At 55.2% G+C, this 22,708-nt stretch overlaps 1 protein-coding gene across 3 annotated transcripts in view; it reads right to left on the reverse strand.

The window, feature by feature from the left end:
* Nucleotides 1–13,074: 13,074 nt before the first annotated feature.
* Nucleotides 13,075–22,708, reverse strand: part of Wnt7b (Wnt family member 7B) — a 46,868-nt gene continuing 37,234 nt past the window's right edge. For all 3 annotated transcript variants that reach the window (XM_036208243.1, XM_036208242.1, XM_036208241.1), the window contains 2 exons: nt 21,957–22,228; nt 13,075–15,538 (listed from right to left, as the gene is read on the reverse strand). In XM_036208243.1, coding sequence (XP_036064136.1) covers nt 15,059–15,538; nt 21,957–22,228 — 752 coding nt within the window. In that variant the 3' untranslated portion in view covers nt 13,075–15,058. The remainder of the gene's footprint in view (nt 15,539–21,956; nt 22,229–22,708) is intronic.

Below are 22,708 nucleotides of genomic sequence, written 5' to 3' on the forward strand. Positions count from 1 at the left end.
CACCTCTGATGTCATGGCTTTGGCCAACTTCTGCAGATGGTGGACATTCTGTCTCTTCTTGAGGACTGTTACCCATACCCACCCCAGGGTTGGCAACAAGATGGCCTGTATACAGCACTGGTGAGTGCGGTTATTACAGGGAAACACTGGGGAGGTTTGCCGGAGGGCAGACAAGAAGAGACCCCAGTGTACTCAGGGTCAAATTCCAGGGGCTATCTGAACTCTCTTCTCTGTTGCCCTGGATCAAGATCCCTAGGAGTGGAAGCCATGGCCAGGCCTAATGCACCTCACCCCATAGACCTGCTCTAGGGGTGCTATAGACAGGGTGGAGAGGTAATGTGTAACAGGCTAGGCGGGCAGGGTCGCAGGAACATTAGTTATTTTGAATGACTTCTGCATACTCTTAAGCGCAGGGGATTCTGCTGCAGAGGATGATCACTTCTGAGGTGCAGAGTCAGTGCGGGGGTGACATTCCAGTGGTCCGTGGACACTCAAAGGCCTATCCAAGCTGGGACTCTGCTACCTCTTAAAAGTCACCTGGCCCAAGAGGGCACACTGTCCTAAGTAGGGAGGTGTCAAATGTCATGACATAAGGAGGATGCACTCTCTCTCTCTCTCTCTCTCTCTCTCTCTCTCTCTCTCTCTCTCACTCACACACACACACACACACACACACACACACACACCACATTTTAGTCAGTGGCCAGCTCCGTATGTCACAGGCCTCCCTGAGATTGTGATGGACCAGGAAAGTCCTGTCACCTAGTGATGTCATAGCTCAGTGTTTGGGGCAACACCATATGAACAACCCTGGTGCTGTCAGTGGGATAAAAGCTCAGTGTGTGTTCCACACATGGAGGGTGTCCTCAGCACACCAGGCTGAGCTCTGTCGGAATCTCACTGCGCTGAAGTCAGCCTCACCTGGCTTGTGTTTACAGCATCTCTGGATGGCACTGAGAGAATGACCTAGCACCATCTAGGGCAGTGGGAGATGTCTGCTTCAGGAGCACTGACTGCCCCAGGCCTGATGCCAAGGCCATGCGTGCCCCTGACCCCGGAAAGAGACTCATCCCCAGGATGAGGATGTATGTGTCCTCTCCACCTGACCACCATGTTGCCCAGAGGTGGAGACTTCCTGGGGCCTAGAAAGCATCTTGGGGACTTCAAGGCTGCAGGGAACTATAGGCAGAGCCCCTCCAACCATGATACTTTCCAAAACGTGGTGTTGACCGTTTCTCATAGTTAACAAGAGTGTCTCATAAGATTTGCCAGAGAGCTGTGAATGACAGATAGTCAGTTGGAACGAGCAACACCTGAAAGCAAGTCATTAGGAACAGGGGGTATGCTAGGACTCTGCACTTTCTGCTTAGTCTTTCTGTAAAGGCAAAACTACTCTAAAGAGAGATTGAGTCTACTCGGGAGGCAGAGGCAGGAGGATCTTTGTGAGTTCAAGGCCAGCCTGGTCTACCAAGCAAGATCCAGGAAAGGCACAAAGCTACACAGAGAAACCCTGTCTCGAAAAACCAAAAGAGAGACAGAGAGAGACAGAGAGAGAGAGAGAGAGATTCTAAAAAGTAAAAAGCTTGAGATTTAGCCACACAGGACAGCATTAGGAACCCTCGTACAAGTGCAGCACAGATGTTCCTGGGAACAGGTACATGTGAGGGTCAGACAGGAGATAGGAAGACAGTGTCAGGAGGCCATGTCTTTCTTGTCAGGCATGTACCCTCAAGGGGTCAACAGCCAGAGGGTGTCCAGGCTTTTGGGTGATGTCCACCTTCTGGATGGATGGTTACACGGAATATGGTTTCTATCTCTCTGGGCTATCCATTGGTTCCATATCATTAGAAAATTCCAGGAAAAAAAAATAGGCTTGGTGGAAGGGAAGTGGAGATCTCAGACAGGACAAGATGTGTGCTCCTCACTAAAGGGGACTTTGTCCCTCACAGCTGAGACCCAACTGCAGTTGACATATGGCCTCATTCACAACTCTGGTCCTGATTCTGGCTGGGGAAAGGGTCTCTTTGCTCACAAAGATAGCTGAATTTAGGGTCAGCAGCCCTCCAAGGATGAATCACAGTGTCTTGGAAGGTTGCCTTCTGATTCAGGAAACACCTCCTCCACACAGTCTCAGCTCACCCCAGAAGCCAGGGAAATGTCATCCCTGCCATACCCCAGAGTCTCCAAAGTTAATGGTCTCAGTTACTAGAAGGGGAAAGGTAGGCACCTGAATTCTCCCAGAGCACCTCTTCCAGGCAGCTCTGAGTTCCCCCAGGGCACACTACATCCCTCCCTGGTGGTGACAGGGCTAGGGCTGGGCCAGACCAGGCGGTGACATCACGAAAAGAGCTTTGCCAGTACTTTCCCGACCTCGGAAACCCCAGCATCCCGCTCCAGGAACTGGCCTGCGGCACTGGCTTTGGCTGGCTGCCCCAGGAGTGTGGCAGGGAGGCCCGGAGGGCCCCCCCTTGCTCCAGAATCTGCTCCTTCGGTCTCTTCCCTTCCAGGGCCTTCCAGGGATCCTGGGCCAGTGTGAGAACCAGCAGGGTCAGCTCCTCCATCCCACCGCTGCCCTCTCCTTTACTGCAAGAAAAATAAACAGCCGTCCTGCCTCTGAGACTGGAAACCCCGTCACTGTGCGGCCTCTGCTGAGCCCAGCTGTGGGCTGACTCATAGCCTGCCTGGGTGGGGGCAGCACACAAGGGCCCAGGGTTGCCCCAGGAGCCCCTCAGAGACCTTGGGACAGGCCCATGCCTCTCCTGACCTCACAATCTTGCCTATGCCTGGCAGGCAAGAGGAAGTGTCCATCCCAAGACACCTGGGCTGAGCCACACAAATCTTGTATTCTCTCCGGCCAGGCCCGACCTCTTCTCTCTCCAGTGGCTTCCTGGCCTCAATCCAGAGGCCAGTGCTGTACCTCTGACTGTCTATGGTGTGGTCAGGAAGGAAGGCTGGAAGAAGAGGAGTTGATGTGGTTCAGGGTCTCCTGAAGGCCACGGCCGGGCTTCACATGGGGCAGGAAAACACATGAGGTATAACGATGGTTAGCAAGGGTGGGAAAGGGGCCTATGAGCCCCTACCATCCACCATCAGGTTATTGCTCACTGTACCACCATTGCTCTGGCTATCACTCCCTCTTCATCCCTTCTTCCCACCCTCCTTCCTCCTCTCCACCTATAGCCTTCAGTCTCACCAGCTAGTAAGATGCGATGGGCAGCTTGCGCCACCCTGTCACCATGTTGGGCAGCTCTTGTCCCTCAAGCCAGTGGTCAGCCGACCTAGGTGGGAGAAAGAGAAAGAGAGGGGCTTCCACTCTGCCAGCTGGCATCATTGGAGAGGTGGGCAGCCTTGACAGAGATCACGGGGTGTCAGCACAGGACAGCATGCCTCCTTGGGACGACACTGTCACTCCTGTCCTGAGCAGGGCTGTCTGGAGCTCCGGGGCTCCCCAGCTGATGGAGGAGCTGGAGGCTCAGCAGAGGTCCTGGTGGGGCAGGGGCCGAGCAGAGGGCCACTGAAGCCCCGCTGGGTTCCCACGCTGGACAGCAGGGCAGGTGTGGCCTCGGGGTCAGCGAACGGCAGGAGGTACGGGAAAGCCGGTGTCTGGCCTCTGGGGCAGGGACATCAACCAATTAACCTGTAATCGCCCAGGGAGAAGCTAAGAGGATTTGCCTTTTGTCCGGCTAATTATTCTGCACCAACACTTTCCCTTTCCTGGGAGCTCAAGCCCTCTGCAGAACTTTAATTAAAAAGAAGCCACTTTCTCAATGGCTCCCAGGGTGGAGGTGCCCGCCTCCAGCCTTTGCTGATGGTCCGGGCACCTTCTCTGAGCCCCCACACCCAGGACTCTCTTGCCCACCCCACCCCAAATGCTGTCAGGCCCCTTGGGTCCCCTCTAGCCTTACAGCTTCCAGAGTGAGACTCATCCACTGATGACTGTGTGGACTGGTGGGGAGATGGGATCTTAGGGGGCCCCTGGAATCCCACACCCCCTGACAGCAGAACCATTGCTTTCTGGGCACCTCAGATCTGTGTAGGGGATGGGTGGATGCAGGCATGATCTTCATGTTTAACAAATGATGTTGAAGTCTGTGCATGTTCCAGGACCCGAGCAGAGCCCATAAGCCCTCATCCCCACCAGTCCCTAGTCCTGCTGAACACCCGGAGGATTGAAGGTCCATTTCTCCAGAGGAATAACACACACTTTGCTTCTTGTGAGCAAAGCTGTTCTGGGTTCCTCAGGACCTCTTGCAGCCCTGATGTCAAAAGATGACTCCCCTAATGAAAAGACAGGTCCCCGGGGGTGTATAACTGTCTTCTCCATTTCCCCCAACAACTTCCCTTTGGGGTGTTAGGACTCCAGGATTGCCAGGAGCTGCTGTGACATGTCCCCCGCCCCCGACAGAGGCTGAGGACCTATGGGAAGCTGGACTTCCAGGGCCTTTTGTCCATCCCTACAGGCTCTCCCCGAGATGAAGATGGTCCAGCAGGAGACATACTCAGCTCATCTTACTCAGGGTAACTGTCTGGTACCCGCCATTCATGAGCAGAATAGGCAGAGGTTACCTTATACCTCGTGTGCCTCCTGAGGGTTAATGTGTGCAGAAGATAACCCCACTTTATAGATGAAGAAACTGAGGCTTAGCATACTTAAGAGGTGGGGGAGGACCAGGTGCTGACCTTAAGGCCACGTGTTCTTGCTATGCCTTGCTCTATCCCTGGATGGCTGTTCTCTGATTCACCAGGCCAGCCTAGAGTAGGCTTGAGGGGAAGGAGGGATCCTGTTCACAGCCCCTGGAGCTCTCTCCAGGGTACCTGCTCCCTCTTTTGTCTGTAGAGCACTGGCAGCCTCCTGGCGGAGGCGATGCATGGAAGTGTCTTCATGAATGAAAAGGAGTTAACTGGATGGTCGCTTTGAGCAAAAGAGAGCCAGCCAATGGATGGGGAATGTTTGTGTGTACGTGTGTGTGTGTGTGTGTGTGTGTGTGTGTGTGTGTGTGTGTGTGTGTGAGAATGGGTACAGGTGCCATGGGGAGGTGGGAGGAAGATGTGAAACATCTTGCTCTATCACTCTGCCGTCTCTTGAGGCGGGGTCTGTCACTGAATCACAGCTAGAAGGGTCAGCAGCCCCAGTGACTGCTGGGTCTCCCTTCCAGACAGTGCTGAGGTTACAGACATGCACACAACACATCTGGCTTTTAATTTAGGCTCTGAGAATCCTTGTGCTTACACAACAAGCATTCTTACCGGCTGAACCATCTCTTTAGACCATTGGCGGTTAGGCCAATGGTTTAGACCATTCTTTGAGACAGGCTCCAGCTACATAACCTAGGTTGGCCTTGAACTCTTGGTGATCCTCCTGCCTCAGCCTCCCGAGTGTTGGGATCACAGGTGGGTGCCACCATGCCTGGGTCTTTCTTTCACTCATTGGGAGGTCTGGGGCATTTGCTGCTGTGACCCTCTAGGAGAGACTTTCCCACCAAGGAAGCCATTAGCAGTTCTTTCTTCTGGAGGTTTGGTCTGTCCTTAGATACATTTATTTTCCAGGATTCTCTGGCTGTTGAACCAACATGTGGAAACACCATGCATTGGCTCAACACCCCACATTCCTACCATGCTTTAGGCTCTGTCCTGAGCAGTTGCAATGATAAACCAGTCACCATCCCCAGCACAGCAGAGACAATGGCTTCAAGAGCAGCCCGTGGATACAGAGGGTAGCCTAAAGGTGTCTAAGAGGACTCAAGGTGGTGGCTTATCCTAACCTCCACATTCTTGAGGTCTCCCTGAGTGGCAGCAAGGACAGAGAAATGCAGAGACAAGGGACAGATCACTTTTGAATGGGGGAGATGGGAGCGACTGAGGTGAGCCTTGATTCTCTCTAGGGAACAGCACGGGAGGTTATTACAACCTTCCCTGCTCCATGGGGGGGGGGGGTTCAGGAGGTGAGGAGGGGGTCGGAGGGATGGGGACTTGTTACAGTTCCTGATGGAGGTCAGATAGTCCTCACTCAGAAGAATAGGACCGAGCCACTAGCTCCTGGACATACCCTTGATACCAACACTGTACAACCATGATAAACTTGGCCTGGCTCAGGGCTGCACCCTTTGCTAGCCCACAGGCCCAGAGATGCTCATCCAGCCCCATGTATGTGACTCCTTCCACTTATCCTCATCATGCCCCTACCACCCCACCTGCCAGGCTGTGTGCTTTGGTCGTAAGCCTTGCTTTCCTCCCCAAACCCAGATTGTGGAGGCAGCAACCAACAGCGTCTGTCAGACGCTCTCAGTCCTTGACTGAGGGGGAGCCTGGGTGAGAGTCACAGCCTTCAGGGAAAACACAGGGCCTGATCCCCAGGCTCAGGAAGGTTCCCCTAGACAGTGCATGCAATTCTGTTCGGATTGCTGAGAGTTACCCAGCATTTCCTAGGAGATTCCTGACATGATCTTAATGACTCCCACACGGAAGGCCAGAGACAATATAAGGACAGGCAGTGGCAGAGGCATCTAGTATAGGGACAATGGGGTGTGTGAAGATGTCCCTGATGGTTGCACCAAGGCAGCCACATACAGGGACACCTTAGTTCCTGAGCTGAACAGGGCAGACACACTATTGGAGTGGACAGATTTCTGCACTGTACACATCTTGACTTCAGACATCTGCCCCAGCAAAATAACTGCTGCTTTGAGACCCCAGAGAGTGGCCACTTATGCCAGGGTCCCAGAGAGCAAAGGCCTTGTCTCCAAGGTGGTCTTTACACGGGTTCTCTTAGTGTGGAGGTTCATCTAAACTTCTCACACCCTCCCTGAGGCCAGAGTGCCTTTGGCACCTCAGTCTTGGCTGGATCCTGGGAAAGATACAGGGTGATCCTCATTATCAGACCTCATCTGACCCTCATTCTCCTCGACTACAGCTCAGGAAATGAGCCATGGGGTGTCAGCCTGATAAAGGATGTCTGCATCCCAGGCAGCCTTGGGAACCGTTGAGACTTCTTCTGATCCCCTGTATTCAAGCAGGCACTCACTTCAGGCCCCAAACCAGCCATCTGCCATCCAAGTCCTTTTAAGAATAAAAACAAATATTTGTTAGGAGTGTTGTATGTGCTGGGGTTGAGGTTGTTGTTTTTTTTTTTTTCCCCTTGAGGCTAAAAATAGAAGCGTCTTGGGTCCCATCCCTGTGGGGAGCCCTCCCAACCCACGGCCTGGTACAAGGTCTGGTTTGGCCTCTGCAGTGTGCCAAGTTTGACTTCACTGTCAGTTGGAGGAGGAGGAGTTTGGAAAATGGTGACAGGCTGAGGTTGCCCATCTGGGTGGTTCACAAGGAGATTTAGTTCCACAGGGCTGTGCACACCCAGATGTGTGAGGGGCAGAGGGACCCAGGGAGGTGTTTGAACACCATCTCCCAACAAGTGATGGCCTAGCAAGACCAGGCGAGCCTGGTGAAGGAGGGGCGCTCAGGGTGTGCAGCAAAAGCCAGTGGTTATGCTGGGCTGGTGTCGGGGAGGACACAAAACCTGAGGAGAAGTCAGGAAGCTGTGGCCAGTTGCCTAGAAGGATCTACATCTTCAGGCTGGACCCAGTGAGTGGCTCTTCAGAATGCAGCTTGGTGCACAGTCCAGGGACTTCAGAGGGCCTGTGAGGATGGGGTGTTCTTCTCAGGAAGTAGTCCTGGGGAGATTCCTGAAGGGAAGGGGCTTAAGTCTGCTGTTCCCAAGAGGCCCTAGTACGTTGGACATGCACTCCAACTGCTAATCCTCCAGGCTGCCCCATTGCTGCCCTGAGCCTTCGACAGTCTCTAGAGACAACACTGTCCTTGTTCCGACACCGTCCTGGGTCCCGGCATCTCTCTACCATGATCTCGGCCTAGAGAAGAAGTGCTCACAGAGGAGGAGACTGAAGCAAAGCGGGGTCTGTGTCACATAGCCAGCCATGATGAAACCTGGCTCCGAGCTCCACCCAATCCAGAGTCCCTGATCTCAACCTGTCTCCAAGGCCAAGTCTGGCCTTCTACCTGCATATCACAGAGGCTGAAGGAGGTCACATGTCTACAGTCCCAGGCCTCTCTCTGAGCAAGAGGCAGCCCCCCCCATCCCCCACTCTTCTCCATCCCCTGAAGGTGATCCAGACGTACATCCCAGGGATAGCTGCTAGCCATCAGCCTGCCTTGACCTTGTCCTCTCTGGGATCCATTCAGAGCCTGCCTACCCCGCTCTTGGAAATCACTTTGCCTGCAAAATATGCACGGAATCCCACTATATCCCCTGTGGCCACACCACACCTGAACCTTTGCAGTAGACCCCACCCTCGCCCATCTCAAGGCCCCCTTTTCCTTTCCTTCAGAACAGCTAAAGGGTCCCACAGGTCACCTTCTTGCCCTTACAGTCCAGCCACTGGGAGAAAAGGCCAAATCTTGAGCCGGAACTTCCTGCCATCTAACTGCATGTTTATCCCTCCCCTCTCCCAGGCCTCGGGCCTTCCTGGTCCCCCTGCCCGGTCCTCCTGCCTGGCATGCCATCTACCATAAGGATACGCCTCCTTATCTCCTCCAAGCGTGTGCTCAGCCCCAGTCTTGCAGCCTGTCTCCCAATTCTACTTAATCCATCTACCCATTCAGCCCCTAGGCGCCTGGCCGTGAACTACACTGACTGATCCTCCTCAGGCTACCCTGTGCTTTCTGGGTCTCCAGAACACTGTCCTGGCTTTGCCCTGACTCCCTGTGGGATCATGGGTAAGGGGAAGAAGGTGAAGGAGCTTCTGGTGCTGAGACCGACCTGGCAAGGTCAGGGTCAGGGGTCATGGTCAGACTCCCCAGAGCCTCTCAGCACTGTCTCCCTGACCTAGCAGAAGTGAGATTTCGGATGCCTTGTGCCTGAGCATGCAGTCTCATAGGACCTCAGAACCATGCAATCAGAACAGCTCTCTCCTTCCTGCAAAGATCAAACTACGCTTGACCTTCTAGTGACAGTTAGGCTCAGCAGACCTAGGAACTGTGGCCTGAGGTCATCTCCAGTCCCAGACTAGACCTCTTGGTCCATCCCAAAGTCCCCAAGATGAGAGACACCCACAGACCTTGATGTCACAATGCTTCCCAGTAGAATGGGACCTTAATACGGTGGAGTGCCACTCCCTGTCCTGTTCCCATGATGTCCCCAGTGACTCAGCTGTTTCTGCGGCTGCCATCCCCTCCACAGTGCTTGTCATCGAGATGGAATTGATCCCTCTTGTCTGGGGACTAGGGAGGGGACATGGAAGTGGGTCACCCTTCCACATGTCGGGACCACTGATAGACTGGCAGGCACCATCCCATCCTTCAGTGTGGTTGACAAGAGCTCACGGCCTTTGACAGTGGCCTTGCTAGTGTAAGGGGCAGGCTGCTCAGTGCTGCACTCCCCACCCCACTGACTCTTAGTACACCTCAGCACCTATGTCCTCCTCCTCCCCTCCTCCACCCTGGCTTCTGGTGTCAGCCTCAGGAGGCCACTGTAGAACCTCCACAACCCTTGCTCCCCAGTTTACCCTGCTGCCATGGGAGGCTCCCCACTCTCAGGAGGGACCACAGGAGCAGTCTGCCTCCCTTCCCCGAGCCTGAGACTCTCTGAGGGAAGATGCCCATCTCGGACTCAGCTCTGAGCCCTCACAGTGGTCCACCGAGCTCCAGGCACCAAAGACCTTGTCAGTGAAGAAATGAAAGGCTTGAGACAAACATGGATGCTATGTCCCATGCCCCACAGATAAAGCTGGAGCTCAGGATCCAGAAGCCAGGGAAGGGTCATGGGTAAGGCTCCTAGCCTGCGTTGCAGTAGCAGGTGGAGCCAGCAGAGCCTCCAACTAAACGTAGCTTCTGCAGGGAGTTGGGGGCTGGACCTCAGACAGCTCATGCCAAGGGCTTCTTAGGAGTTCAGCCATGGCTCTTTACAGGGCTCATCCAAATATCAGGGTCCTTCCGTCACCCTCCAGCCTCAGGTGAACAGGATGCTCACCCAGGAGGGACCAGCTGTCTAGGAAGCGCGTGTTTCTGGCCCCTGGAGATGAGCCAGCCAGGCTGCCCTGCTGCTGAACCACTGCCTGTAGGTGGAGCGAGAGAACTCCCAATGGCCTTACCTGTAACCTCCTTGAAAGGCCACGGGAGGCTCCATTGGTCTCACAAAGAGCTCAACAAAAGAGGCCACTAGGCAGCCTCCCTAACATGGGCTCCTTTTGTCTGGAGGTGGGGTAGGGCCATCTCCAGCTTAGCCCCTCCCCAGTGCCTTCTTCAGACAACCTGCCTCCAGGCTGTTCCTGCCCATTGCGGTGGCATCAAGCTTATGGCTCCCTGGGACCCAGGACTCGAGTTCTGTCCTGGGATACACAGTTGAGTGGCCCTCAGTCACAGAGTCCTTTGGGTTCAAGGACTTGAAGAATAAATAGGTTCAGTCTCAGTTGCGGCCCGAGGAGAAGGACAGAGGTGTTGGTTCGGAGGCCCCCAGTGGCGTTAGCTGTACGTCCTGGTTCTATGGCAGGGATACTCAGGAATACGAGGCAGGGTCTGCCACTCTGTTCAGGGAGGGACTCCTGATTTCCCTTCAAACAGCCAGAGACCCATTTCCATCCCCCTCTCTCATTCTCTTATCCCCTGCCTCCTTGCCTCTCCTGGTCCTAGACCTCAGCTCCACCCATCCACCCAGAACACCTCCTCTTCCTCCCTTCATCAGAGAGGGTGGCCCACAGCAACTCCCTCTTGACCTCTCTCCAGCTCACTGAGAGATCTAACCTAGGTCTTGCCTGCTTCTTAACCTGGTCTTTGCTGCTCTGTTCTTTTAGAGGACATTGTGGGGGTTTCTCCTCTGAGATCTGCCTCGGCCATTCCTTTCCCATTGTGTGGTCTTAGACCATGTCTTTGAGTTGGCATTTTGCCGGGTAGAAGAATATGAGCTGGGGAGAAAGAAGACTCCAGAAGATCTGGGTTGAAACCTTGGCCCTGGCTCTCATCTAGATGTTTCCCCATAATTCCTGGGTCTTGATTAACTAACCCATCTGTGAATGAGAACTTGCATGGGAAGGGTTGTTGGGAAGCTGTGGGGAGCAGTAGACTGTCTAAGAAAGGCTTGGCCTCCGGGGGTGTGCTTGAGATTCAATAGACTCCTTGGCTTATGAGGAATCAGCCTGCGTGGGAGACAGAACATCCCCTTTACCCACCTATGAGGCAAGAGTGAAGTCAAGGTTGCTCAGGTGGCCGGAGAAGGCGGGTGTGGGTGTGAGATGGGAGATAGTAGGAGAATGTCCCAGTGGAACACAGTAGGGAAAAGGAAGCAGGCAGGTGGCCCTGAGCTGGCTGGACCGTCATGCACATGGTCAGGGTGTCCTCAGAGGAAGAGGAAGCCTGGGGGTTGGTACTATAGATCATTTGTCTTCTGACACCCGAGGAGGGAAGATGTTAGATGCTTCCTCCTCCCTGCAGGCTGCCTCCACTCGCTGTGAGCACTTGTTTCTGGGCTCTTTCCTGCCTTGGAATTGTGGGTATCACCTGAAGTAGAGGATGGGGCACATGGCTCGAGCCCTAAGAGGTCAGAACTCAGCCTAGTTAAGGTAGGACTATAGGCATGAAGGAGCAGGGATGATGGGGGGCAGTGGGCTGGCTTTAATACAACTCCAGGCTCCCCAGTAACAGTGTCCCTAAATATTTTCTGGAGTCTACGTGATTCTTGTTGCTGGGCAGCCTCTGTGTTCTTGGGGCACAGAAGGCAGGCCATTCAAGGAGGGAAGTACCGGGCATGCTAGAAGAAAGGCCCCTGGGGTGGGCAGTACCCAGAAAGGTGCAGGGTTGACTAGAACTGAGGGGAAGGGGGTGTCACTTGAAGGATGACAAAAAGCTACTGGGGACACCTGGGCTGGCCCAGGTGAATGCTCTCACAGTGCCTTAAGGTAGAACCGGGGGCCAGGCCGGGCAGTGCGGACTCCATGCCTCAGGCAGGGCCCCCAAGGATGTGTGCCCTGGCCCTGGGAGGCCGGGTTGGGATTGAATTGCAGCCAAGAAATAAGTACAGTCTGGGCACCCGGGCCAGGGCATTCTCAGGGCTCCTTCCTCATTCCTGGCCCTGTGGGAGTAGCCGGACCCTGTGCTCCCTTGCAGCCGCCACTGGGGATTTGATGACTGTCTCATGGGGACCCAGGGCTTCCTGCCAGCCTGCCCAGCCCTGGCCTGCGCCCCAGGCATGCTTCAGCCTACAGATCATCAAGCCCCAGCCTTGGGCCACCTCTTGCTCTGATGGAGAGACGGAAGCCGTGCCTCAGGGAGGATCATCCCAAGGCTTCCCATGCATCAGGAAAGAACAAGAGTCAGATGTAGGATCCTGCATACCCCCTTTTGAAAAGCGAGCTGGAGACTCCTCCAGGAGACTTGGATCTAACCATGTTCTGTGGGTGCCTCGCAGGGCACATGGCTGGCTGTTGGATCAGCAGTTGCACCCAATGCCAGGCTTCTCGGGACGGCGGGCAGTGGCCAAACCAGCCCTGCCACATGCCTTCTGACCCTGGGTAGAGATGCCATTCACTGTGGGCAGCGCGTGGTCACCACAGATTGTAGCCAGGCAATCAGTTAGGGTTGCAAGCCCCTAAGGACTCTGGGCTCAGGCCCTGTGAAAACATGAGGCCCCTAGAAGCTCACCACAAACAGATGGGGAGACCCAGGTCCTCAGGCCTAGGAATCTGAAGTCGGAAGGGAATGGAAGTAGAGACAGGGCCTTCTACCCACCCCTCCAGCGGAGGGCATACTGGGCCCAGATCCATGGTTAATTCCTGGATATCAGACGGTTCCTTAGGCCTTGTGTCCTTTGCAGCCTGAATCCTTTTAGAGAAGGCCTGTGTGTAAGCATATATCCAGGGATTCTTGCTGGCTGCTAAAGGCAGGCGAGCCTGATGGTCCCAGCTGAACCTGGCCATGGGCCTCAAGAGCAGTATGGAAGGAAGCAGGCCTCTTAGGAAGCAGAGGAGGTGAAGGAGATGGGAAAGACTAAAGAGCTCAGCTTTGGTGCAGAGTGTGTGTCCCCACCCTCAGGGCAGGAACTGCAGGGGCGTCCCATGGAGACTACACACATTCACGTTTCTGATTCCAGCTTTTATTGGGGCCAGGTGCTCCCCTCCAGAGAGGGCAGCAACACAACCCATCAGAAGTAGGGCACTTCAAGGACATGTGGTGCCCGGCCACCTCCACCCCAGCACACAGCAATGGGACAGCCAGTGCCCTGCCTGGGTCCACTAACCACCTCTCTCCCCTAGGCAAGGTCTGCGGCTGACCGAGTGCAGGCGCAGGTGCCTGGCAGCCCAGGGACAGTGCGAATCGCCTCAGTGGCATCAGGGGCCCCCGAGGGTCTGTTTCAAGCAGAAGGAGGAGCCTGGCTTGGGGGACAGCAGCCAAAGCCATCCCCCATCCCCTCCGGTACCCAGTGTAGGTCACAATAACTTAAGAGATATGACAGACGGGGGACGCTATATAACAATATAAGTTAACCAGGCTCCTCACAGGGGACACTGGGCTATGGACTTGGGCATCCCAGGACTTAGGATGAGGAGATGGGGCTGGGATCAGGGTGGGGCATCTCCAGCGGCCCAGAGGCTTGGAACATCCTGACATGATAGGGGGACACACAGCTGGATGCAAGGCAAGGGTAAACAGGGGTCACTTTCCCCAGGTCAATGTTCAGGCCACCTGGCTTGGGGGCCACCAAACCCCACATTCCCCTGGACTTCTGCTATGAAAACCTCTTAGTGTAAGGAAGGCTGTGGGCAGTGTGCTACCAGCCCTGGCAATTCCTTACCTCTGCCATGTGTAGTATAGGAGAGGGAGGGACATGCCCAGGTCGGAGCTCTTGTGTCCCCATCTGGAAGATCCTGAGGAAAGAGGACATCAAGCCTCCCATGGACCCCTGCTTGAGGGTCCCATGTCCTCATGATGTGAGGACCCTCAAGCAGGGGTCTGTGGACAACAGGCAAGGGGCCTGGTAGACACAGTTCTAAATTCTGGATGCCAATTCTCTGGCATCAGGGTCAGAATGGAAGGACAAACCCCACGGTACCAGAAGAGGAAGCAGCCTCTCATCACCTCAGCTACTTCCAGAGTTTGGGCTGGATGGGGCTTAGGGGTACAGTTCACAGAGCCATGGGGTCTCCAGTAAATATTCAGCTTGCTCTGTCTCCATCTGTCATGTGGGGCCACTGTCCCTGACCTCTCCTGAACTTGTGGGGCAGTCTTGGGGATCAGGGTGGCTCCAATGTAGAAAGGGATTTGTAAACTGGAGGCTGAGGCTGGCAGCGGGCTGGGAGGGGGATGGGCTAGGAAAAGGAAGAGGCATGCCTGGAACCCGACACTAGCCACCTTTGATTTGCACGACAGTTTCCAAATGGAATGGAAGATGGGCTGTCCTCTGGGGCTGTCTCAGGCCTTATAGACCCAGCAAGCCCCTCCCAGGGTGCTGCTGAGGAGTTCCCCCCACCAGCCAGCTTCGAGCCAACCCTGATACCCCTGGGTCCTTCCAAGCAGTAGAGGACCCTCCAGGGAGGTGCCAGGAGAAGTGAGTGAAAGGGGATGGTGGTGGGACAACCTTGAATCGAGTTAGGTTTGGCTACCCGGTCGTTAGTACTGAGTCCTCATCTGATGCTAAGAAAACATAAATAATTTTGTCAACATCCATCCACACTGTCCGGGGCTGGCAGGACACAGCCCAGGAAACAGTTTTGAGTGTGACTGGTGGGTGTGGCCTTTCTGTGTCCAGCCACCAGGCAGAGAGGTGACCCTCAGAGTCTCGTGGTCACCTTGAGGTTCAATTTTCCCCCGGAGAGAAGTAAAGGAATCTGTCTCCATTGGGTACCAGACTGTTGCGTTGGCCTTGGATGCTGGGCGGGCAGGGCACTGCCTGTGCCTCTAGAGGGGACAGAGCAGGTAGGAAGGAGCCTGGAGTAGCCCGAACTCCCCACCCCCAACTCTATCCTCCTGTGCCCACAGCTGGCAGCTCCAGAAGCGAAGAAGGATGTGCAAAATGGCGAGGGCCGCGGGGTGGGTGGGCGCCGTGTGCGCCTGCGCGGCAGCCTCACTTGCAGGTGAAGACCTCCGTGCGCTCGCTGCACGTGTTGCACTTGACGAAGCAACACCAGTGGAATTTGCAGTTGCACTGCCACACCTTGGTGTACTGGTGCGTGTTGTAGCCGCGGCCGCAGCACATGGTGTCGCAGCCGTCGGCGCCGGGAGAGGTGCGGTTGCACAGGCGGCCCTGCGTGCCCACGCTGCCCGTGGCCGCGTCCTCTTCGCAGTAGTTAGGCGACTTCTCGATGTACACCAGGTCCGTCTCCATGGGCTTCTGGTAGCTGCGCAGCTGCTTGATGCGCAGGAAGGTGGGCTGGCGCAGGCGGCTGGCTCGCACCACCTCCACCTGCACGGCTGCGTTGTATTTCTCCTTGAGCAGGTGGCCCACCTCCCGGAACTTGGGCAGCGTGGTCCAGCAGGTTTTGGTGGTACACGAGCCCGACACACCGTGACACTTACATTCAAGCTTCATGCGGTCCTCCAGAACCTACCAAGTGACAGAGTACAAGCTCAGCGGGGGATGGAAGAGACTGGGTGCCCTCCAGTCTCCTCTATGAGCTCATTCATTTAAGCTGCTAAAAATGGGTTCCCATGTGCGCATCCAGTAGAGTGTGGTGTATTTGATCAGACTTATTTGGGTAAATCCAGCCCTAATGAGGAAATGGGACCGGGGCCACTTTCAGGGCAGCAGGTAGAAACGCTGTGCTGGGAGAGGCCCAGTCACAGCAGGTGATTAATAAGCATGGACGGGCCCTCCGTGTCTCCATCTCCCTGCCACCGCCTCATGCCTGGTGCAGGGCCTGGCATGCAGTCAGAGCTTAACAGCCAGCTGCTTAATGACAGCCTGGCGTGCCAGTGATGGAGGGAACTGGGAGGGTGAGGGCACGGGTCAGCGAGGCCCAGTCGTGCCATCCTCTGGGAAGCCCACAGCCAGGCTTAGCCGGTTGTTGTTCTTTCTCCCAGAAGCATGAGGGCCCGGGATGGGTGCAACCCTGTGTTTTCCTTGGGCCTCCCTCTCGCCCAGGAAGGCTGGTTCCCAGAGCCAGCCCTGACCCCAGGTACTCATTTACCCAGATCGAAAGGGCCCTGCCAGCCGGCCTGATGAAAGATGGGGAATTACTGTTAACTGCAGCCCTGTGGCTGCCGAGGGGCTATTTGTCAGCTGTCCCTGCTTACTGGCCTCACCTCCACAACCCGGGCCTTCCGGCATTTGGCCCCTAGCCCCACCCCCCAGGGTAGAACTCACTGTCAAGGGCACCTGTTGTCAGCCCCAGCTCTGCCCTAGACAAGAAGCTTCCACAAGTGAGTGAGTGGATGGATGGATGGATGCATGCATGGATGGATGGATGGATGGAAACAATGGGTGAAAAGAAGACTCTCACAGAGACTGCTTCCATCTCAGCATCTTCCCTGGACCTCCCAGAGGACCTCTGGGACACATGGTCCAGTATAGTAAACACAAGGAAACAGACTCACGACTCCCAGGGCCTGTGGGAGCTCACAATCTTGATCCACGATCAGGAGACAGAGAGAATGCTGGGAATGCTGAGAGTCTTTTGAAACCTCAAAGCCTGACTCAGTGACACATCTCCTCCAATAAGGCCACACCTCCCAATCCTTCCCAAACAGTTCCTGTGCTGGGGACCAATTATTCAAACATATGAACCTATGGGGGCCATTCTCATTCAGACTATATCTGTGCGAAGCAAGCCAGTGCATGCAGTTACCTAATGGTACCTGTGGGGCTTCCTGGAGAGGTTGATGCTTATGGTGGGTGTGGGTGGAAGGATAGGCAGGGGGCTGGAAGGAGCATTCTAAGAGGGCCTACCAAAAGATACAACAGTGCGCTAAGAATTCAGAGGAAGATGGAGCTTTACATCTCTCATTGTTGGACGGACCCTGGGCAGGTATCACCATGGTTGTTCTACAGCTAAGTGAATGATGGCCTGTAGCAAGGACCAGAGAAGCTGGTCAGGAAGAAGGGAGGGGCTGAAGTAGGTCTGGCTTAGGTATCATGTAGAGAGGAAGGGGAACAGTGTGGGGTTCAGAATGGGTCGAGTGGGTGGGCTAGAAATGCCTGAGAGTCAGGCCGGAGTGGTCTCATCCATACTTGGGACCTGTTGCTTACATTCCCTTGTCCATCCTGGTGACTCTCCTGCCCCTGGTTCAGCTCTGTTTGGCTCTGTTCCCTTCTACTAGTCTCTATCAATCCTGGTAAGTGCCCTGCCATGGCCACCTGCCCACCAGTTAGCTAGAATGGCCCTCCCAGGTCCCAGGTAGGAGCAACAGGTCACTCAGGGCCTGGCTGATAACTCTCCTCCAATGGCTGAGACCAGTGGGGGTCCAGGTTGCGGCCATGCTGGCCAGGTGTCAGCTACCACTGTGGCCTGTCACTGCGGCCTGCTGGACACCCCTTGCCCGGGCCGTAGCTCCTGAGCCTCATCAGAGATCTGTAGCCTGCTGTTCACTTCTACCCGTGTGCATGAGGACATCAGATCCTGCACAGCCCTACCGGTGACAAGGGCAGATGAAGTTGATTGGGCAGGTGTTTGCAGAGTGAGGGGCCGAATCCTCGCTTGGCTGGGTCCCCTGAGCTGGAGCCTCGCCGGGAAGTGATCACAGGATTCAAGAATGTGCCGTTTCCTTCTCCAGAGCCCTCGCCATCAGGGCGACAGCAGCAGTGGCGCCAGGGACAGGCAGGAGCTTGGGACACGGAGAGCAGCCCAGGCGCTCAGGAGACACCTGGAGGTTTGCAGAAAGGGTCTCCTGCCTGAGGCTGACTGCTCTGCAGTCCTGGTTCCCTCCAACACACAGGAGTGTGGTGATAACTGCACCCAGGGGGAAGGGCCAACATGGAGGACCCAGGGCCTTGGAGTATCGCTCCTTTTGACTAGGCGAGGGGAGTCATGAGGCTAGGGCCAAAGTCCTTTAGAAGGGTGGATAGCCCAGGGGAGTCTAGCATCCCTCTATCCCAGCGGGGCAGCCCTGGGTGGGGAAGGTGCCTCACATTCAGCCTAGGAGCAGCTGAGGTCTTGGGACAGGCTGTCCATGGGGCTCTCATGCACTTCCCGTTTCCTGAGCCTGTGGGTGGCCCGGCCTCTCCAGGGATCTTGGAACTGTAGGGACGTGGCCTTTTCCTGCTGTTCTTTGTGACTCTGGGCCCAGGAATGGCTGTGGGTCTTGCTGGCCTCAGAGCAGCAGCCACACTCTGGGCTTGGTGTGGATTTTCCTCCCAGAACTGTACAATGGGACTAATAAGCTAATACATCTAATAAGCTCACCCAGGGCCACTGTCGAGAACCCTTGGTTAGGACATGGCCTGTGACCAGCTGATAGGGTGCTATTCCCCCAGCTCCCAGCAACAGCTTCCAGCCTGGTGGGTATCAACAGAAGGACCCCAGTGCTGTCCTGACCCTCCCACAGGAACAGCCCTGGCCATCACCATGTCTGAACAGAGGAAAGAAAAAAAACCATAGGTCCCGCCTTCTCAGGCATTCACTCCATCTACCTATTACCATTGCTCCACACTCTGGTGGGGACCATAAAGGGGCAAAACTGTTGACCTGGCTCCCTCACAGTCTCTTTCTGCCCAGACACCAGAGGGCACCTCTCTCTAGTGACCGGCACAGCCCATGAGGTGTCTGGGGAAGAGAAGCAGGGCTGGGTTGGTGGCCGTGGTGAGCTGGGCTCTGAGCTCAGCCCATCTCACGCCAGCCCATGCAGACTCCCAATCCCTGTCTAAGTCCGTGCAGCCTGAGGAGAATGGGGAGTGAGAGAGTTGGAGGCTGCTGCCCAGGACTCCTATCACAGGGAATCTTCTAGAAGTGCTATCAATAGAACCAGACCAAAGTGAAAAGGAACTGGAACAGGGTGGTCCACAAAGCAGTGAGTGTCCTCCTATGAGACAGAAGAAACAAGAAACAACAGAGCCGGGTGGTGGTGGTGGTAGTGGTACACACCTTTAATCCAGCACTCGGGAGGCAGAGGCAGGTGGATCTCTGTGAGTTCAAGGCCAGACTGATCTACAGAGTGAGATCCAGGACAGGCACCAAAACTATACAGAGAAACCCTGTCTTAGAGAGAGAGAGAGAGAGAGAGAGAGAGAGAGAGAGAGAGAGAGAGAAAGAGACAGAGAGACAGAGAGACAGAGAGACAGAGACAGAGACAGAGAGAACCGCCCCACAGAGGCCACACAGTCAGCAGCAGAAGCTGGAACAACACACAGTCACAAGCCAACAAATGCTGGGCCCCGGTCAAGGTAAACAGGACCCTGCCCCATACTCTGCCTCCCGGAGCCTTTGGAGAGAGCGTGGCCCCACCACACCTTGATGATGCCAGTTTTCAGCGCTAGAAGGAGTGGGAAGGCATGTGTCTGTGAGTCTGGGGTGCTCTGAGACATCTGTCTGACGCCCTAGGGTAGGTTCAGACCCTGCATTGGAGCAGCATGATAACCCAGACCCTCAGCCCCGCACGCTAGCTAGTGCCAGCATCACGGTGCTTGGAAGAAAAGGCTCACTTGTAGCCACCAGCTGGCTTTCGGGGGAGGAGGGGCCACACCAAAGTGTGCTGGCAGTTTCAGGGGACGGGGCCACTAGAGGGGCAGCAGAGGAGTCTGGCAAAGTATCCAGCACCTATGGTGCCGATGGGGAGAGACTAAGGCTCAGCAGAGGGGTGGGGTCAATTCCTACACAACTGAGGACAGAGGTGGTATAAGCACTGTGGCCTTTAATCTAGAGGAGGCAGTGTCTTGCTATGTCGCCTTAGCTGGCCTAGAACTTACTATGTAGACCAGGCTGGCCTCAAACTACTAGAGATCTACCTGCTTCTGCCTCTTGAGATTAAAAACATATCCCACCACATCTGGCTCTTTCTCTTTTTGAGACAAGATCTTGTTATGTAGCTCAGGTTAGAGTAAAACTCACAATCGCCAGGCAGTGGTACCACGCCTTTAATCCCAGCACTCGGGAGGCAGAGGCAGGCGGCTCTCTGTGAGTTCGAGGCCAGCCTGGTCTACAAAGAAAGTTCTTGGAAAGGTGCAAAGCTACACAGAGAAACCCTGTCTCAAAAAACCAAAAAACCAAACAAACAAAAAAACCCCTTCACAATCCATCTCAGCCTCAGTGAATTGTGCTGCCCATACCTGGGTACCACTGATCCTCTAACACCCTTTTCCTATGGCCTCCCTGTTCCTAACCAGCCTCCACCTTTCCTGCTCTCCCACGGCCTGTTCTCCATCTTGGTTCGTGACACTGATTTCCTTCAAACCCCTAATATGATGTCTGGGCTGTTCGTATGCCCTTGTCTCCTCAGCCAGCTGCTGACAGGACTCACCCTTCATCCTTCATTTTGGTCCCTGGTCTCACCATCAGCCTCCGTCTCCCCTAGCTCCAGGGACCACTGATGTCTTAACCTCTTGCACCTTTTTACCAGATCAATCCCAGACCTAATCTGGAGATAATCCTAGCTGGTCCTCACATAGCCCTTTGCCTGGAATCCTCATCCCCATGAACAGACCAGAACTCAGGCCTGAGGGGCTCCTTGGCCAGCTCTGCAGCAGCTCGCCCTGGGGCTCACTGTCCTTATCTGCAGATGGGGGACGGTGGAATCTTCCTCACAGAGAAAAAAAAATATCTGCTCAGAAACAAGCCACTGAAGAGACTCAAGGGGCTCCTACAAGGGTCCAGACTTGCCCATCCTCCATGTTAGAGCTTTAATTATGTGCTAGGAACCAGCGTTTATCTGGGGATGTGTGGCTCTCTGTGAATGCACTGGAGGCCACAGGGCCTCTCTTCTCTCATCTGTGTGTCAAAATAATCTAACAGCCCCCTCTGGGGGACACCTCACATCAACCCTCATCCTGTTTCTATGCCAGCTCCTCCTTCCTTGGGCCTGACTCATCCACCTATCCTGCTCCCATTGGCTGGAACTTCTTTCAGCCATGCCCCAGGATCAGCCTTGCCTTTCCCCTGAATGTCCTTCAAGACCCCATTCCTAAGCCACCTCCTCCAGGAAGCCCCTGTGCCTCCCCCTGAATGCCTAGGTCCTTTATACCCTTAGGTGATCCCAGACACTCTAGTCAACTGGATTCCTCTCTGCTGCTTGGCACAGGAAAAGGACAAAGTGCTAACTGGATAAATGAACGAGATACTGGTCTCGGCCACATTCTCCGAGGGGGAGACTTTTCTTTGCCTGGAAAGGCCAGTTCATCCAAGAAGCCCCCAGGCCCTGCAGGCATGGGTGCAGCCCCTAGAGCCCAGGAGCCAGATCCAGTCCATGTTCTGCTCGGCTGGCTGCCCTATCTTGGGCCATCTTGCCGCCGTGGCGGCCGCTCCTCCTAGCACATTATCTGGGGCCCTCATCTCCCTGCGGCAGCCGGGCTCACTCTGACTTCTTCCCTAGGTGTGTCCTGACCTGATTGTCCTCCATGCCTGCCCTCACACTAGTCCGCCCATATGCAAACCTGACTGTTTCTCCAGAGTCCACAGCTGACGCTACCTGCCCATCTACAGACAGTAATCTCCCTTCTTCCTCTGGCCTCAGCTGTCTGGGTTTTTCTGTTTTGTTTTGGTTTTGGTTTGGGGTTTGTTTATTTCTTTGATTGATTAGCCTCTAGATCCAGGGATGTGGGCTATTATGGCCTAGGGGCTTAGCCCATCTGCAGGTCCCCAGCCAGGCCCAGCTCATGCTTGACATAGAAACGGGTCCCACATGTCCAAATCCTAGATGTTACACCTGTAGATGGGGCAGGAAGATTGCCTGGGGTTGCAGAGAGATTCAGAAGTAACACTAAGAGGACTCGGTGCAAGTACCACCCGCCACGCCCCTATACCCGCCACGCCCACTATGTCCACCACGCCCACTATACCCGCCACACCCACTATGCCCACCACGCCCACGAGTGCTACCTTTCTGCCTGCCTCATTGTTGTGGAGGTTCATGAGACGCCTGGCATTCTTCTTGATCTCACGAGCATCCACGAAACGTCGGGAAAAGTCAATGCCGTAGCGCACATCAGCCGAGCAGCCTCCCCACTTCCAGCCTTCCGCCTGGTTGTAGTAGCCTTGCTTCTCACGGTCACAGCCGCAGTTGCTCAGGTTGCCCTGGCTGCAGGCAGCGGTAACCGCATGTGCCACGCCTGCCGCGGTGATGGCGTATGTGAAGGCAGCCTCACGACTCCCTGTGGAGAGAGACGACGGGTATGGGTGATGAGGCCGTAAAGTTCTGAGCCAGGTGGTCACAGGGGATGTTGTCCATCTACTGTATGACCCTGGGCTCAGTACCTGCCTTCTCTGAGCTTGCAACTCACCAAACTGGGGCTGATGAACCCCACCCTGAAGGGAGGCCATAAGGGCATTTGCATGGTATTTGTGTCTTCAGTGACTCACCAGCACACACCACTGTCATTTTCTGTCTCCCTATTCCCAAAGGACGGGCCATTTGTGTTCTGGGCAGAAGGCGGTATTCTGGGCCATGAGCGAGTACAGAGTCTCTGTAGTCCTAACTCCTCAGAGCTCAGGGCCTACCTCTGCTCATCTTCAGTCCATTTCAGGCCTTGGCCTCCCAGGTCTCCCTCTCCTTCCAACCTCTGGGCAGCAGCCACGCATCACTAGCCACCACCCAGGTGTAGTCTAGGCAGGGCACCCCCCTACCCTAACAT

This window comes from Onychomys torridus, chromosome 16, assembly GCF_903995425.1.
Source record: "Onychomys torridus chromosome 16, mOncTor1.1, whole genome shotgun sequence".
NCBI lineage: Eukaryota > Metazoa > Chordata > Mammalia > Rodentia > Cricetidae > Onychomys > Onychomys torridus.